General features: G+C 43.8%; 1 protein-coding gene across 2 annotated transcripts in view; it reads right to left on the minus strand.

Annotated features, from left to right (window-relative positions):
* ZBTB35 (zinc finger and BTB domain containing 35) overlaps window positions 1–15,490 on the minus strand; it is a 33,125-nt gene extending 17,635 nt beyond the window's left edge. The window contains exons 1-4 of one of the 2 annotated variants that reach the window (XM_007447630.1): window positions 15,462–15,490; window positions 14,846–14,984; window positions 13,762–13,863; window positions 6,188–6,332 (exon numbers count right to left, since the gene is read on the minus strand). In XM_007447630.1, coding sequence (XP_007447692.1) covers window positions 6,188–6,332; window positions 13,762–13,863; window positions 14,846–14,975 — 377 coding nt within the window. In that variant the 5' untranslated portion in view covers window positions 14,976–14,984; window positions 15,462–15,490. Of the gene's footprint in view, window positions 1–6,187; window positions 6,333–13,761; window positions 13,864–14,845; window positions 14,985–15,461 lie in introns of those variants that run through there. The other variant, XM_007447629.1, reaches the window with a different exon arrangement.
* Between the last annotated feature and the right edge of the window lie 351 nt (window positions 15,491–15,841).

Below are 15,841 nucleotides of genomic sequence, written 5' to 3' on the forward strand. Positions count from 1 at the left end.
ACCGCTCTTAGAGACTTCCTCAGGTAGGAAGAGGCTCTCATGCAGCTCTCCCGAACTGCTGCAACATGCTGGATCTGCCATCCCACGCCAGAGGGCTCTGACAACTGGATCGCCATCTCCCTTAACTTTACCGAGAAGTATTTTACAAACAGCAAGGGATGGCCAAACGTCCTGCATGCCCCATGCAAAACACAAGATGTTGGCCCACTACCATTCCCAAAGCTGAGGCTCAGTTCGTGAGGTGGCTGACTGCCATTCAGCTGGCATCCAGGTGCTCAGGAACTGGCTGCCCTCAGACATTCAGTCCAAAAACAAGGCCTAGACCCAATCATTCTGAGCTGGGAAAGAGGGAGACAACGTTGGTGACAATGTCAACCTGTGCCCCTGATTGATGAAGGTCCCCCTTTGGGGGCAAAAACAACTATACTTCCTGTATGGAAGCCAGGTACTAACTTCCTTCCCTCCCAAAAATATGCCTTGCAACTCTGAGGTGGGAAGAAGGGACCATCCAGTGTTTAGGGAAACACCACTGGTAGATCACTTTAGTTCTCAGATGACCATGGAGGTCTCTCCAAAATGAGGCTACCCTTGGGACTTCCCTGGCAGTCCAGTGGTTAAGACTCCGCACTTCCAATGCAGGGGGCACGGGTTCAATCCCTGGTCGGGGAGCTAAGATCCCACATGCCGCCTGGGCGGCCAAAAGTGAGGCTACCCTTGGTTACTTGGGGGAATGTCCTGGAGGAATAACTGACTTATTTATGCAAGCCCTACAGGCAGTTTTCTCTACAATGGGAGTCATCCAAATAAAAAGGTGGCACTTCCCTGGTGGCACAGTGGTTGAGAGTCCGCCTGCCGATGCAGGGGACACGGGTTCGTGCCCTGGTCCGGGAAGACCCCACATGCCGCGGCTAGGCCTGTGAGCCATGGCCGCTGAGCCTGCGCGTCCGGAGCCTGTGCTCCGCAACGGGAGAGGCCACAACAGTGAGAGGCCCGCACCCGGCTTAAAAAAAAAAAAAGGTGGTATAAAATTTGTGCCTGACTCAAGAGAATGTGATCAATGACACTACTTGGGCTCTGGAAGGTATTCATGTCAGCCTCAAATCACTGGCCAGGGTTATTACGGAGGCTAGACTTGCCCTAGACATCCCCGCTGTGGACCAATGCTCAGACTGTGCAATTGCTAAACCATCTTGCTATACTTAATGTTTAGGGCTAAGTAGAAAAGTCAATACACAAACTAACCTGGCTTTCTAGGGATTTGTTCAGTTGGTTGAGTGCAGGACCTTAGGGGGGGGGTAGGTGCACGCTTAAGCTTAGCACTGCAGGGTGGCCACATCCTGCTACTTGGAGTGCTGCTGACAGTTGTCTTAATCAAATCCAGTGTAAGAAAAACTGAATGGATTAGGTCCCAGTCCCCTATTTGTCAGATTAATCAGAGTGGTCATGGAGTAGTGTGCTCATGGGAAAATTCACCAAAAGCTCAAACAGTGTAGAAGAAAACTCCATGGATCCCTCATGTTTCTGCATATCTTATACACAAACACACTGGCAGTCTTTTGTTCTATCTTTTCAAGGTTGTCTGTACAGCAAATTGCCTTAGAAAATAGAGCCTGTCTTCCACCAGAGTGGAGGGCAGGTTCATTTATTATACAGAATAATAAAGATAACAGCCCCTCTGGGGCAAAAGCTGGGCAGGTTTGCTTACAGCTCATTATAAAAGATTTAGGTTTCCTAAAGCCCAGAGTTCCTCAACTGTGATGTAAACCACTGTGAGCATGGTACACACCGAGGCCACTGCATCATTCCCCACTGGACTCAGGGCGGGGCGGGGGGGGCAGCATGAGCTTCATGTTGATATGAACATGAAACTCATGCTGCTCCATATGCTGTGAGAGAAATAAAGTCATTTCTGACTCATGAGTTTCATGTTTTCTGCCAGCACCCATAAAAATGTGGCAGGCCAACTTATTAGCTTGCAAATAGAATAGTCTTCCACCTGTCAGTTCTTGACAATATCCCAATTTTAAAAATGGGCAAAAGATACTTCACCAAAAAAGATAAACAGATGGCAAAAAAGCACATGAAAAAATGCTCAACATCATTAGTCATTAGGGAAATGCATATTAAAACCACTATATACCTACCAACTTGGCTAAAATGAAAGAGTATGATCATACCAAGTATTAGCAAGGCTGTGGAGCAGTTGCAACTCTCATACACTGCAAGTTGGAATGTATCACTTTGGAAAACAGTTTGGCAGTTTCTTAAAAAAAAATTAAATACATCTACCATGCAACCCAGCTATTCCAATACTAGGTATTTACTGAGAGAAATAAAACCATATGTCCAAAGACCTACACACAAACATTCGTAGCCACTTTATTTGTAATAGTCAAAAACTGGAAACAACCTAAATGTCCGTAACAGATGGTATATCCAAACAATGGAATAATAATCAGCAATAAAAAGGAACCCACAACAACATGGACAAACCTCTAAAACGTGACGCTAAGTGAAGAAAGTCAAAGACGAAAGACTACACACCTTAGGAATCCATTTATATGACATTCTAAATAAGATAAAGCCACAGTGATAAAAATCAGGTCACTGGTTGCCTGGGGCTGGGCATCAGGGTCGACTGCAGGGTCATAAGAAAACTAAGGGTGATGGGAATGTTTTTATGTCTTGATTGTGGTGGTGGTTACTCTACTGTGTACAATTAACAAAATTCAAACTCTACATTAAGATGGGTGAATTGTATTATATGTAAATTACATCTTAAAAGGCTGGGGAGGAAAAAACCTGTAAGGCAAATGCTTCTTCCTAACAAATAACAGGAACCTTCTCCTACAGTTTTAAATAAACAATGATGCCACTTCAGCAAAATAAGGTCCTAGTATTTTTTTTCAGTGCCATTCAAAAAGTGTACACTATATTCCAAAAACACTTGCATATTGCAAATGTGAGAAGAGCCTTATTCACCTTCCGTACCCACAAAACAGTTATACAATAGTCTACTCAATATAGAGTTGCCTTCACCGGTTGATTTAAACACAACTACATTATGTAATTTTTATTCCTAAATTGTATAACATTATACACAGCCAATTATAAATAGCCAACATGTAATACTGCTATCTTTCTGAAGAATTCTTCAGAGTATACTGCATGCCTAACCGGTTCATGAAACAATTCAACATGCTACTATATTTATATTGTAAAGTGCTGACGGTTATAATTATTATAAGGATCCCAGTCTTATAATAATAACCCTTCTAAAAGGTTCTAAATAGGCCTAGTAAAACAGCTGTACCCAGCTGTTCTTACAATGACTAGACACATGAACTCAATTAAATGCCTACCAAATCCAACCTGGGCTGTTGTCACAGAATATATTCCAATGTTCTGTTACTTAGGACTTTCCCTGTAGTAAGATGCTACTCGCTACCATGAGCAGCAAAGGGACCACACAGAACATGTTTTCAAAAAGTTCTCATACAGGGCTTCCCTGGTGGCGCTGTGGTTGAGAGTCCGCCTGCCGATGCAGGGGACGCGGGTTCATGCCCTGGTCCGGGAGGATCCCACATGCCGCGGAGGAGCTGGGCCCGTGGGCCGTGGCCGCTGGGCCTGCGCGTCCGGAGCCTGTGCTCCGCAGCGGGAGAGGCCACAGCAGGGAGAGGCCCGCGTACCTCAAAAAAAAAAACAACAACAACAAAAAACAAAACAAAACAAAAAGTTCTCATACAGGGCTTCCCTGGTGGCGCTGTGGTTGAGAGTCCGCCTGCCGATGCAGGGGACGCGGGTTCATGCCCTGGTCCGGGAGGATCCCACATGCCGCGGAGGAGCTGGGCCCGTGGGCCGTGGCCGCTGGGCCTGCGCGTCCGGAGCCTGTGCTCCGCAGCGGGAGAGGCCACAGCAGGGAGAGGCCCGCGTACCTCAAAAAAAAAAACAACAACAACAAAAAACAAAACAAAACAAAAAGTTCTCATACAGGGCTTCCCTGGTGGCGCTGTGGTTGAGAGTCCGCCTGCCGATGCAGGGGACGCGGGTTCATGCCCTGGTCCGGGAGGATCCCACATGCCGCGGAGGAGCTGGGCCCGTGGGCCGTGGCCGCTGGGCCTGCGCGTCCGGAGCCTGTGCTCCGCAGCGGGAGAGGCCACAGCAGGGAGAGGCCCGCGTACCTCAAAAAAAAAAACAACAACAACAAAAAACAAAACAAAACAAAAAGTTCTCATACAGGGCTTCCCTGGTGGCGCTGTGGTTGAGAGTCCGCCTGCCGATGCAGGGGACGCGGGTTCATGCCCTGGTCCGGGAGGATCCCACATGCCGCGGAGGAGCTGGGCCCGTGGGCCGTGGCCGCTGGGCCTGCGCGTCCGGAGCCTGTGCTCCGCAGCGGGAGAGGCCACAGCAGTGAGAGGCCCGCGTACCTCAAAAAAAAAAACAACAACAACAAAAAACAAAACAAAACAAAAAGTTCTCATACAGGATTTAACCACAAATCTGATGTTGCCCCATGCATATATATTCCCCTAGTCTACCTCCATATTGAGAAGGTATGACCTAATCAGGTATATATCCTCAACACACCTCTATTTTGCTATCTGTGTCTTAGCTCTCTCTGCAGGAGAATACTGGCTTGGTTTTAATGGGCATGCACCCATCCATCCATTCATACATGTTTACTGCACACCTACTATGTGCCAAGCACTAGTCATCAGAGACAATATACACACCACGCTCTTGTCAGAAAAGTCTAATCTTGAACTCTGTCACCAAGCTAATTAAAAGCTCATTAGGAGAAACAGTATTTTTGGATGACTACAGTTCAATTATTTCTTAGTTATTCTAAGTTATATCTTTTGACTGAACCACATCAATGAGTCAGACTAGATCATTCTGTCCCATGTGAAACTGATTTTACCAAACTGCACTTTAGTGTTATACCAATGACCTATAATGAGGGTCACAAGAAACAAAGCCAGGAGATAATAACAACCCCTGTGCCAGACTCCATGCTAACCACTTTACATTCATTCATTCAACCCTCACAAATAATCCTATGTAGAAAGTACCATTTTTATCCCCATCTGACAGATAAGGAAACAGCAGCTGATAGCAGACCGAGGCAGTCTAACTCCAGAGCTCTTGTTCTTAGATACTACCATGCCACTATTCATTATGTAAGATGCTGAGGTCTTTATTCATTATATCACTTAATGTTTTCCTAATAACTTCCTATGAGAAATTGTGTGTTTTAATACCAAGAATGGCTCCTAAACAAGTGATTTGTTCTCATCTTATTGTAAATAATGTAACTGAGGTGTTTTTTCCCCCTTTTTCTTTGCACTAGGTACTTCAGAACTCAGAGCTAGACTCAGCCCATCTAGCAAGTGTACAGACTTAAACAGCATGCATTTTGGCCATCACATTTCTAACTTCACTGATTATCACTTCCACCTGGCCTATTTCTTCTATCTTCACCGATTTCCTCTTTTTTTTTTTTTTTTTTTTTTTTTTTTTGTTTCCTGGGGCCGTTCTGGAAGGTCACAGTTCTTGAGGAGCACAGGCTCCGGATGCACAGGCTCAGTGGCCATGGCTCACGGGCCCAGCCGCTCTGCGGCATGTGGGATCTTCCCGGACCGGGGCACAAACCCGTGTCCCCTGCATCAGCAGGCGGACCCCCAACCACTGCGCCACCAGGGAAGCCCCTCCTCACTTATTTTTAAACAGTACCATATTAATCTCTGTAAGCCAAACCATTTTTAGAGTAAATCTTGGTACAATTAACAACCTGAATCCACAGAATAGTTTATAGGAACCCAGAGAACTCCTAAAAAGATGCCTAGTCCTCCTTATTTTATTAGAAACAAAAGATGCTACTTGAGTTAATATTAGCACAGTTTTTACATAAGGACAAGAAATCAAGCGCGAGGGAAAGAAGAATCAACCAGTAGAACTTCATAGATCCTTAAATACATACTCTTAATTTCAAAACATCAGTTCTTTACAGCATGATACATACAATACATTCTTGACTAACAGGGTGAACATGACTGAATATAACTATCTCTGCCTCACTAAAGAAATCAGTCCCTTATGGCATGACATAATAAATTCCTGACTAACAGTCAGGGTGGACATGACTGAATATAACTATTTGTTCCCCATTAAGGAAATAAGTAATTACCTGACTTCAAGGGCTTTGATAGCTTCTAGCATTTGTAGAAACTCTGCTGCTTTCCACACATCGTTGGCTTCTTCTTCTCCTTGTATCATTAATTTTGCTGTATATGTGAACTCAATCAAATGACGAAAGGCCATTTTACTAACACCTGTAAAAAAAAAGACATGCATTAACATGTATTCACATTGATTCAAATCTTGTAACATTTAGTAAAGAAAAAAACAGAAGCCAAGCGTTTGGAAAATGATTAGTATTTGTCATTTTGGAAGATAATTTCCTGGCAGAATTCTCATTTACAGTATAATAATTTTGTAGCCAAGTTCAGCACTAACTAGCAAACTACTTTAAGATCTTTCCCAAAGACTTCCTAAGGCTCTTACAGAACGGTAAAATCTATCACTCAAATACACAAATGGGCTATTACATCAGACATGCTATGTTGCCTGCCAGGGAGCTCCGTGTCAACTCAGCTCCACAATCATCAATAGCTTTCAAAAGCTTAGCAAATAAAGTTCAGTACCATTCTGCCTTTATTTCAAGGTCCTTCACATTATTTTTCTACTTACCACTATTTTTCCTTCCAAATTTTAAACTATATCAAACCTACACTATATACTGATCCTCAGACAAACCCTTCACTTTCTAAGAATTTCCTTGCCTTCCTTAACACCCTCCATCCTGAATTCTTAATCACCTTACCTCGACAAATCCTACCACCCTTGAAGGACCAATTTTAATGCCACATCTTTAACGAACCTCTTTAATAGTTCCCTCAGGCTGAACTCTGTACCTGGTCTTATAGTTAAAATTCATGGACAACTCTTGACTGTAAGCTACTTAACGGAAATTTGCCTCTACACCCACCTCACAGTATCTAACACAATGCTTCCTAAAATGCAGGCACACAAAGTAGGTATAAATGGATAAAGGTTAAAGTCACTCTCAGAATTAAGCTTCCACAATTCCAAGCTTTCTTTGCAAGTTTGTTTAAATTTTGGCCCAAAATGATACTCTACTTCTCTGTGCTCTTCAATGCTATATAATATTGTTTCAGTGTGTGCTAATGCAAGGCTATGAAAAGCTATTGACAGGAACAAAGAGAAAACTTGTTTTTATAGATTTTTTTCATGCTAAGAAATGCCCAAGACCAAGCTGCACACAATATGCACAATTACAAATACAAAACAGTAATTTCCTGGCAGTCCAGTGGTTAGGTCCCCACGCTTTCACTGCCAAGGGTGCTGGTTCAATCCCTGGTTGGGGAACTAAGATTCCACAAGCCGCCCTGGGGGGCCAAAAAAGAAAAAAAAAATAGGAAAAGAAAAAATATTTTTGTTCTTCCCATGTACACCTGAATGTGGCCTTCAGGACAACAGTAAGAATACTGGTGGAATATCCACCATCTTCTATATGTGTTAGGAAAAAATATCGCTCAGGAAGCCAACTTTCAAGTTTCAGTTCAGTCTCTCCATGACCTGTGCAATCTGGGGCAAGTCAGAACCTCTGAGCCTCAGAAAACTCATCTTCAAAATGCCTGAAAACAATCTGAATATTGAGAAGCACCATAAAATATAATGTAATATGACCAAGTTACATGCTACCAAATAAGCAAACTAAAAATGACTGGATTCATTAATGGCTAATTTATTGGGTCCCCTAATCTTTTTTCTCCTGGTTGCCTTTTTTATTTATTTATTTATTTTTTTGCGGTACGTGGGCCTCTCACTGGCCTCTCCCGTTGCGGAGCACAGGCTCCAGACGCGCAGGCTCAGCGTCCATGGCACACGGGCCCAGCCACTCCGCAGCATGTGGGATCTTCCCGGACCGGGGCACGAACCCATGTCCCCTGAATCGGCAGGCGGACTCTCATCAACCACTGCGCCACCAGGGAAGCCCCTCCTGGTTGTCTTTTAACCATGTTCTTTAGTATATGAGAGTAGCCTGAGGAACAGACAACTAGATTTTGCTGGGTTTTTTTTAAGGTGTTTTGACCAAACATTTAAAAGTGCAACAGAAATCTTTCCTAAAAACAATGTGTAAGTTTTTCCTGAAGCAGAATGAGATTTTGATTTTTAATCAAACACACATATGTATGCCTACTATACATATCAGGCAGGACTCTAAACACTTTACAAATCATCAACTGACTTAATCCTCCTGACAACTCTATGAAGTGCTATTATAATCCCCATTTTACAGATGAGGAAATTGAGGCACAGAGAAGTTAAGTAACTTGTGAAAGTCACATAGTTATTAAGTGATAATACTAGAATCAAACCCAGATGGCCTGACTCCAAAGTCCATGATAAAGATGTTTAAATAGGATGATGGTAGGAAACATTCTTGCTTGGAAGAGTCTGAATACCCATGTCTCATTCACTACAAGACTGCAATCTTTTACTCATATTTCCAAAGTCCCCCAAATCTCTTAAAACCAGATGTTTTCCCATAAATTTGGCAGCAAAATTTGATCTGAACTGACATGAGGCTATTTATAATCTTCATTCCACTTAGAGTAAATATTAATAAGCTATGCTTATTAATAATACACTGGATTATTATTTGCTTATAGGATATTGCCCCAGACCCCAATGGGAGTATTATGTAATACACACAGTGGATTACCATAGAAAATTCTAAAAATTAGTAATTTCAAGAAGCAACTGGCCTCCAAGAATTTGTGGACTTAGTTCTCAATCTTGGTTAATCAGAATCACCTGTAGACTTAAGCATGGGTCCCTGATCTCCAAAATCAAAACTGGGATAGGGAACTGTTTTTTATAAGCATCCTGAGTGCTTCTTTTTTAAAATAAATTTATTTATTTATTTGTTTTATTTTTGGCTGCGCTGGGTCTTCATTGCTGCGCACAGGCTTTCTCTAATTGCGGCGGGCGGGGCTACTCTCCGTGGCAGTGCACAGGCTTCTCATTGCGGTAGCTTCTCTTGTTGCAGAGCACAAGCTCTAGGCACACGGGCTCAGTAGTTGTGGTTCGCAGGCTCTACAGTGCAGGCTCAGTAGTTGTAGCGCACAGGCTTAGTTGCTCTGCGGCATTGGGGATCTTCCCAGATCAGGGATCAATCCCTTGTCCCCTGCATTAGCAGGCGGATTCTTAACCGCTGAGCCACCAGGGAAGCCCACCCTAAGTGCTTCTTATGTGGCCAGTCCAAAACTGGTCCTAGGAATAACCCACTGACCTAATTAGCTAACAGGAACCAAACTTATAACACCTGCCTAGGTAAGTGAAGGGTTGGTAGATGATGTACAGCTGCAAAAATATTTTATACTCTATTAGGACTAGTTTAGTAACTTTCAAACGTCAGCCCATTTTCTCAATTCCTTACTCCTTTCATAATATACAATTTTTCTAAGGAAGTATCTAAGAAAAATGTTAATATAAACATCTTGACCTGAGTCATTTTTCCCCTTAGGAAGAGGCAAAAGTGGAGGGTGGGCATTCTGGAATTTCTCTAGTCTTACAGAATTCCTCAACTGGTGGAAAACTCCTACTCAAATAGAATGTATGAATATGTGCTTGGATGTTTTGTCCTTGATATTAGGGGCTAAGATTTTGGACGCGATGGTACAGTTGCTGTTTGAGAGAAACTAGGTGCTTATGGATCTGTGGTTTCAGGAGAAGTAAAGAATGGATTTGGAAAATTGGAGGCTCGGGTTAGGAGAAGGCTGTTGTGTTCTGAAAAAGGGAGTGAATGTCTGCTGAAGATTTTATATGGTGTGAATCCAAGTCACAAAGCTGAGGTGGGATGCAACTGGCTTCAAGGACAACAATTTTGACTTAAATCAAAGGTGAACCTGCAGTCCTAATCAAAGATAACTTACTTCACCAGGGACCCAGAAAACAGGGAGAGAGCTGGCTCAGCTTGCATCTAATGACAGTTTATACTCATAGAGCATATTTCAATTTAAATTCTCTTTACATATATTTGCTTTTACAAAACCCTATAAGGCAGTGGTTCTCAACACTGGCTGCATACCGGACTTGTCCTAGGGCAGTGCTGCCCTAACTTTGCTGTACAAAGGAATCATCTGAGGATTCTGTTCTGATTCAGTAGGTCTAGGGTGGAGAGAAATTCTACAGTTCTAACAAGCTCACAGGTGATGCCCACGCATTACAGATCCTCAGACCACACCTTGAATAACAAGGACCAAGAGAACTTTTAAATACAGATGCTTGGATCTCACCCCTCAAAGACCAGATTTAATTGATCTGGAGAAATAGCCGGGCTATTAGTACTTGCAAAAGCTCCCCTGGTGTTTCTAATGAGCAGCTAAAGACAAGAACCATCCCTATTTTACAGATGGGAGTTCTAGTTCTAGCTAAGATGAAGAATGCATACGCCACCCTATCTTGTCCATTGATTATAACTAAAAATTCTGAAAAGAATACATAAAGCAAATATACAAGGACTCCGAAGAAAAAACAGAAGCAAAGAGACTGGGGAGAGAAATCAAAATTCAAAAAACAGCAGTAAGTTTCCTGGTTTTATATTTTTCCTCCCACATAACCCAGCTTGAGGACAGCCCAACTCCCATAACTGGGTAGCAGGTGCAGACAGAAAAAGCTCCAAGAGAAACTCTTTCCGGCTGGAGAACCAGCAAAGGGGATGGAGAGTGTGTGGGGGTGGGGAAAAATAGCTGGTTTTTATTCCTCTCTCAGCCCTCCCTCAAGACAAGCCCCAGTTCTGACGCTGCACATCTATAGCTAGCTGCCACCAAGCAGGTAACTCAACCCTAAGAGAAAGTTCTCTCTGGCTGAGAACTAGGAAAGAGATTATCATCTGAAGAGCATGGAGAGAATTCTTGTTATTTTCTTCTCTCACCATGTTATTATCCAGAAAATGGATTCCACTGCAGAAAATGTAAGATAGCACAGGGAGGCTAACCTCCTAGTCTTCCAGAGGACCAGGAAAGGGAGCTCAGGGGAGCTAAGTACAGAGGCCATCAGGAGGGAGCTGGAGAGCGGCCCTTTAAATCTGTGTATGCAGTCTTGAGCTCACCACCCAGCTGCACGCGTGCAAAAATGATGTGAGGCAGCACAGCAAAGGCTTTGAGAATTACACTGTGGTGTGGACTACCACCCAGGTCGGCACACCTGGGACCTGAACAGAACAACAAAGGTTTTGAAAACTAAATTGGAATTGGATCCACAGTCCACACAAGGCAGTCTGAACATAATGAGGTTGATTGTCTGCTAAAACAAAACAAAACAACAACAAAAACCAAAAGCATTCTCCAGATGATTCTAACAGCACACAGAGTGTCAAAACATAATATTCAAAATGCCCATGACAGGGACTTCCCTGGTGGTCCAGTGGTAAAGAATCCACCTTCCAATGCAGGGGATGCAGGTTTGATCCCTTGATTGGGGAACTAAGATCCCACATGCTGCGGGGCAACTAAGCCCACGTGCCGCAAACTACAGAGCCCACACGCCACAACTAGAGAGAGAAAAACCCACATGCCACAACTAGAGAGAAGCCCAAACACGCAACAAAGAAACCTTGCACCGTAACGAAAGATCCTGCATGCCTCAACAACCTGACACAGACCAAAAAAAAAAAAGGAAAAAAATAATGCCCATGACATAATCCAAAATTACTTGACATATTCTTCAGATTAAAAGAGAAAAAGGGAAGCTAAGATGTCCAATGTTACACAACTGACAAACAGTAAAGCTGGGACTACAAGTCAAGTTTTCTAAGTACAGCCAGGTGACCTAGCCAGATAGTACAGCAATTCCAAAGTTAAGGGCCTAAGAAGACATTGAGCCAAATTGATTCTTTAAACCTGAACCTGGCAAATAACAAAAACAGAAAGAATGTTTTTACATTTTTCTTTCTTACTTTCTATAGTTTAAATACTGAAAGTTGTGTGTCCTGTACTATAATGGACAGAGCACATCAGAAGTACAAGAGATAATCCCAAGGTGATTAGTCTTCAGAAGAAAAGACCCTACTTCTTCAGGTAGGTCAGTACTCCACACTCCACCAGCAATGCATATTCTAGCCTGGGCCACTTATTTTTTGACTTAAGATTCTGCCCAGAAGTTGACTCATCTTTGAAATCCTTCTTCTCTCTAAAGTAAACTAAACCACTCATCCTCCCTCCTTAGTGACACCATTCTGCAACAAAATTCTCTGCAACATTTTTTGCACTCCTTAACTGTTGCTCATCCATGATTAAATTTGCAAATTCTCCAAGGGCTGTCTTATTAATCAATTTCTCATTTCCTGGGTCTGGCATGGTACATTATAATAGGTATTAAATCTGATAAACAGCTCCAATCTATTAAGCTTTGACAGTGCACCAAACACTACGCCAGGCACTCTGCAGATGCTATTTCAATTAATCATTAGTACAACAGTACAAGCCTATTAACCCACTTTTCAGGTGAAGAGGCAAATATGCAATTGAGATAAAGTAACCTGCCTGGGGTCTCAGTACCTCAGGTGAATAAATGGACAAAACTTTGGCTTGTAACAGAAACACCATCTAGGCTGATGGATTCTCACTTTAGTAAGCTTTGAGGATTTCCATCATGCCTGTGCTCTGTCCATCACAGATAATCAAAGATAATCTATCTATGGATATCAGCCAGAATGCTAGGTAAGCTAGAACTATCAAAATAAGAGAATACTCTTAACTCTACATTTTCTTTACTCTCCTAGACACCAAATTTTTCCAAGGGAATACTGTTTCTAGGCAACCCATTCATAACAGAGTATATATACACACTGAGAGACATACAAAACCCAAACTCAAGAACCCTGTATTTATGTAGGTAAGCTGATTTATTTCCTACAGTTTTGGATTGAGGGGTAGAGGGCTAGGTATTGCAGCAGCAGAATTAATAGCAAAAACTGAATCCCCTGCTAGCTGGGCAACCTCAGTCAAGTAACCTTTTATAGCCTGCTCCCTGATACGTGAATTGGAAATAAAACCACTTACTTCAAAGCACTGCTGTGAACCTCAGAAAATGCACACAAACTACACAGCATAATACCTGGCACTTAGTGAGCTATTATTACAAAAAGTCAAACAAGTATAAAAATTTCTATTTTAAGACAGTATCTAGTAGATGACCCCCTTCCATCCTGGACTTTCTATAGCCACTAGAACTTCTTCTGAATGCTACTTCAGGTAATCCTTCCTATAGCCTTTTCCATATTATGACAGCCCATTTCACACTGTGCATGTCACGCTGCTAATACAGAGGCCTGCAGCATCTGGACCAGTCTGAAACATAAGCCCACTAAATAAGATGGAAATTCACTCTTAATACATGTTTTCAAAAGACAGTGAGCACTGGTATTAGCAATGAAAAAGACTCCTTTAAGAGACCAACCATTTAACGTAAGAGTTTTTCCTGGAAGATCATTTTACGAAGCACATTACTAAAAGTAAGAATTCTCAGGTGTCAAAAGAACAATTTAACCAGTCACCGAATAGAAACCATTGATGCCTGTTTCCCATGGTATCTTTTGCTAAATTAACTGCCTAAAACTTCTTCATCAAATTATAATGCTTGCTAAATATTGTATTTAAAACAAGCATTTACCTTCTATCTCCACCAAAGGTTCCTGAGTAAACTCCTGAAAGAATTTGTAAAAGAACTTGCTGCAAGCAGCCAAAACAGCCTTGTGGGCCTTAAAATGGTGTCCTAGAGAAAAAACAAAATAAAATCATCATATTCACAAAAATCAAATATAAAACTATAAAACAAGTTAAGAAATTAAAGTAAAATAGGTCTTTCGTAATATAATTATAAAACTATATTTTGGACAGCTATCTTGACAAATTTAAATCTCAATTTGACATGAAGCAGGATCTTTACCTCAAGGGCCTTATTAAGTCAGCTTTATAAAGGCCACCTTACAACATTTCAGGAGGTACCACTTAAGTCAAAGGCATATCCTATTCAGTTGAAACTGCTAAATATAAACACAACCCAAAAGGTTATACGTCATTTGAAAAGAGAAGAAAAAAACACAGAATAAGCACCAAGCTGGATGTGTTTGCTATGGAAAACATTTTAGTAGGCCTAATATTTGGAAATTCAACCTACAGCAGACCAGCTGTAGGCTATAATAAAGTATAGCTTGCCTCAAGAAGTCTATTTTCACTAAACAGAAAAGATACCCAAGCTGGGTTTGCATCCATTATAATGACTACTCCTAAGACTGGTAAAGACCGCATTATATTTTGGGGGTTACCAAAGGGGGTACCAGTGCTGCAAAGGAATCTCTCACATTTTCCCTCCAAGACCATTTGGGAAACTAGAAAGAACACTTCCCAAATGACTCCTGTGAAAGACTGCTCAAAGCAGCTTAGCAGCAGAAGTCTACTAACCAAACATTTAGAGACATCCTCCCTATCCCCGCCACCTTGCACTCAAGTGTACAATGCGAACACTTCAAAAGGCTGCAAGAATTAAAATGCCATGATTATGTTGAAAGCGTGACTATCCTTCTGCAGCATGGTCTACGTGAAGGGACACTGATAAGTGTCCTCGGGTTCCAGAGCACACCGTCCGCAGACTTTCGATAGGGAGTCCATAGAAGGTGGATAAAAAAGGCGGATGGGGGAAGGGGAGAGAAGACCTGAAGCCACAAATTCGCTCCTCGGCCCACCACGCTACTCACCGTCGACAATCAGGGTGATGTCAGTAAACCGGTCCTGCTCTCGCTGTTCATTCAATCGGTCCAGGATCATTTTATGATGTTCAGGGAACTCCTGAAGGCATTCCATCGTCTCTTCGGCCTCCATGGCCATCGGGCTGTTCTACAAAAGAGGAGCATGATAATGTACACCCATGAGCTCAGGCTGAGGAACAAAACCCCTAAAGCATAAAACAACAAAAAACAAAACCCCAGCAACGCGAAAAGAATGGGGGAGGGTGAGACAAGAGGAGAGGAAGGCAAGGGAAGAAAGAAAGGCGAGCCGGGCGGCCGCCGCGCGTTGGGGGCCGGAGCCGCGGCCGCGGGACTCCGAGCCTGACCTAATTGGAGTCGGGAGACGCGAGCTGGAGCGGGGTGGGCACAGCGCCGGTGGCTCCGGGCTCCAGGGCGCGCAAGTCCGGCAGGGGAGGAGACCCGACAGCCGCCGCGGCCCTCTAACGGCCCGCCAAGCCCTTCGGCCCGGCCCTGGCTCCCGCCGCGCCGGGACCCGGTCCGGCCCGCGGCCCACTACGACTCCCGGGTCGCCTCTCCCTCCCTCGCCCGCCCTCTTCTCCCCCGCCCAGACCGGGCCGGCACTCACTCAAGGAAGGAGGAGCGGCCCGGGCCTGCGCGTCACTTACGTCGACGTGCTACGTCAACGCGTCGGGCTCCGGCTGACGCGGACGCCGACTAAGCGCAGACGAGGGAGTGGGCGGGCCACGCCCCCACCCGCCCTCCTCCAGTGGCGGGGCGGAGCTAACTGAGGGGATTTGGTGCTCGAGAAGGGCAGGCCGACCGCGCTGGGAGGAGGAAGTCGAGCTGTGGTGGGGTTGGGCCGGTTGCTGGCCTGGCTTTGTCGGGGTGGGGCTCCACCTTCCACCCACCCGCGCCAGACTCCAGGTGTGAGCACTTCCGACCCGAACCTTACTTGCAGCCAGTTTCAGGTGTACCTTTATACCGCTGCCCGCCCCCCCCCGCCCC

The sequence above is a fragment of the Lipotes vexillifer genome, unplaced genomic scaffold (genome assembly GCF_000442215.2).
Source record: "Lipotes vexillifer unplaced genomic scaffold, Lipotes_vexillifer_v1.1 scaffold386, whole genome shotgun sequence".
Taxonomy (NCBI): Eukaryota; Metazoa; Chordata; class Mammalia; order Artiodactyla; family Lipotidae; genus Lipotes; species Lipotes vexillifer.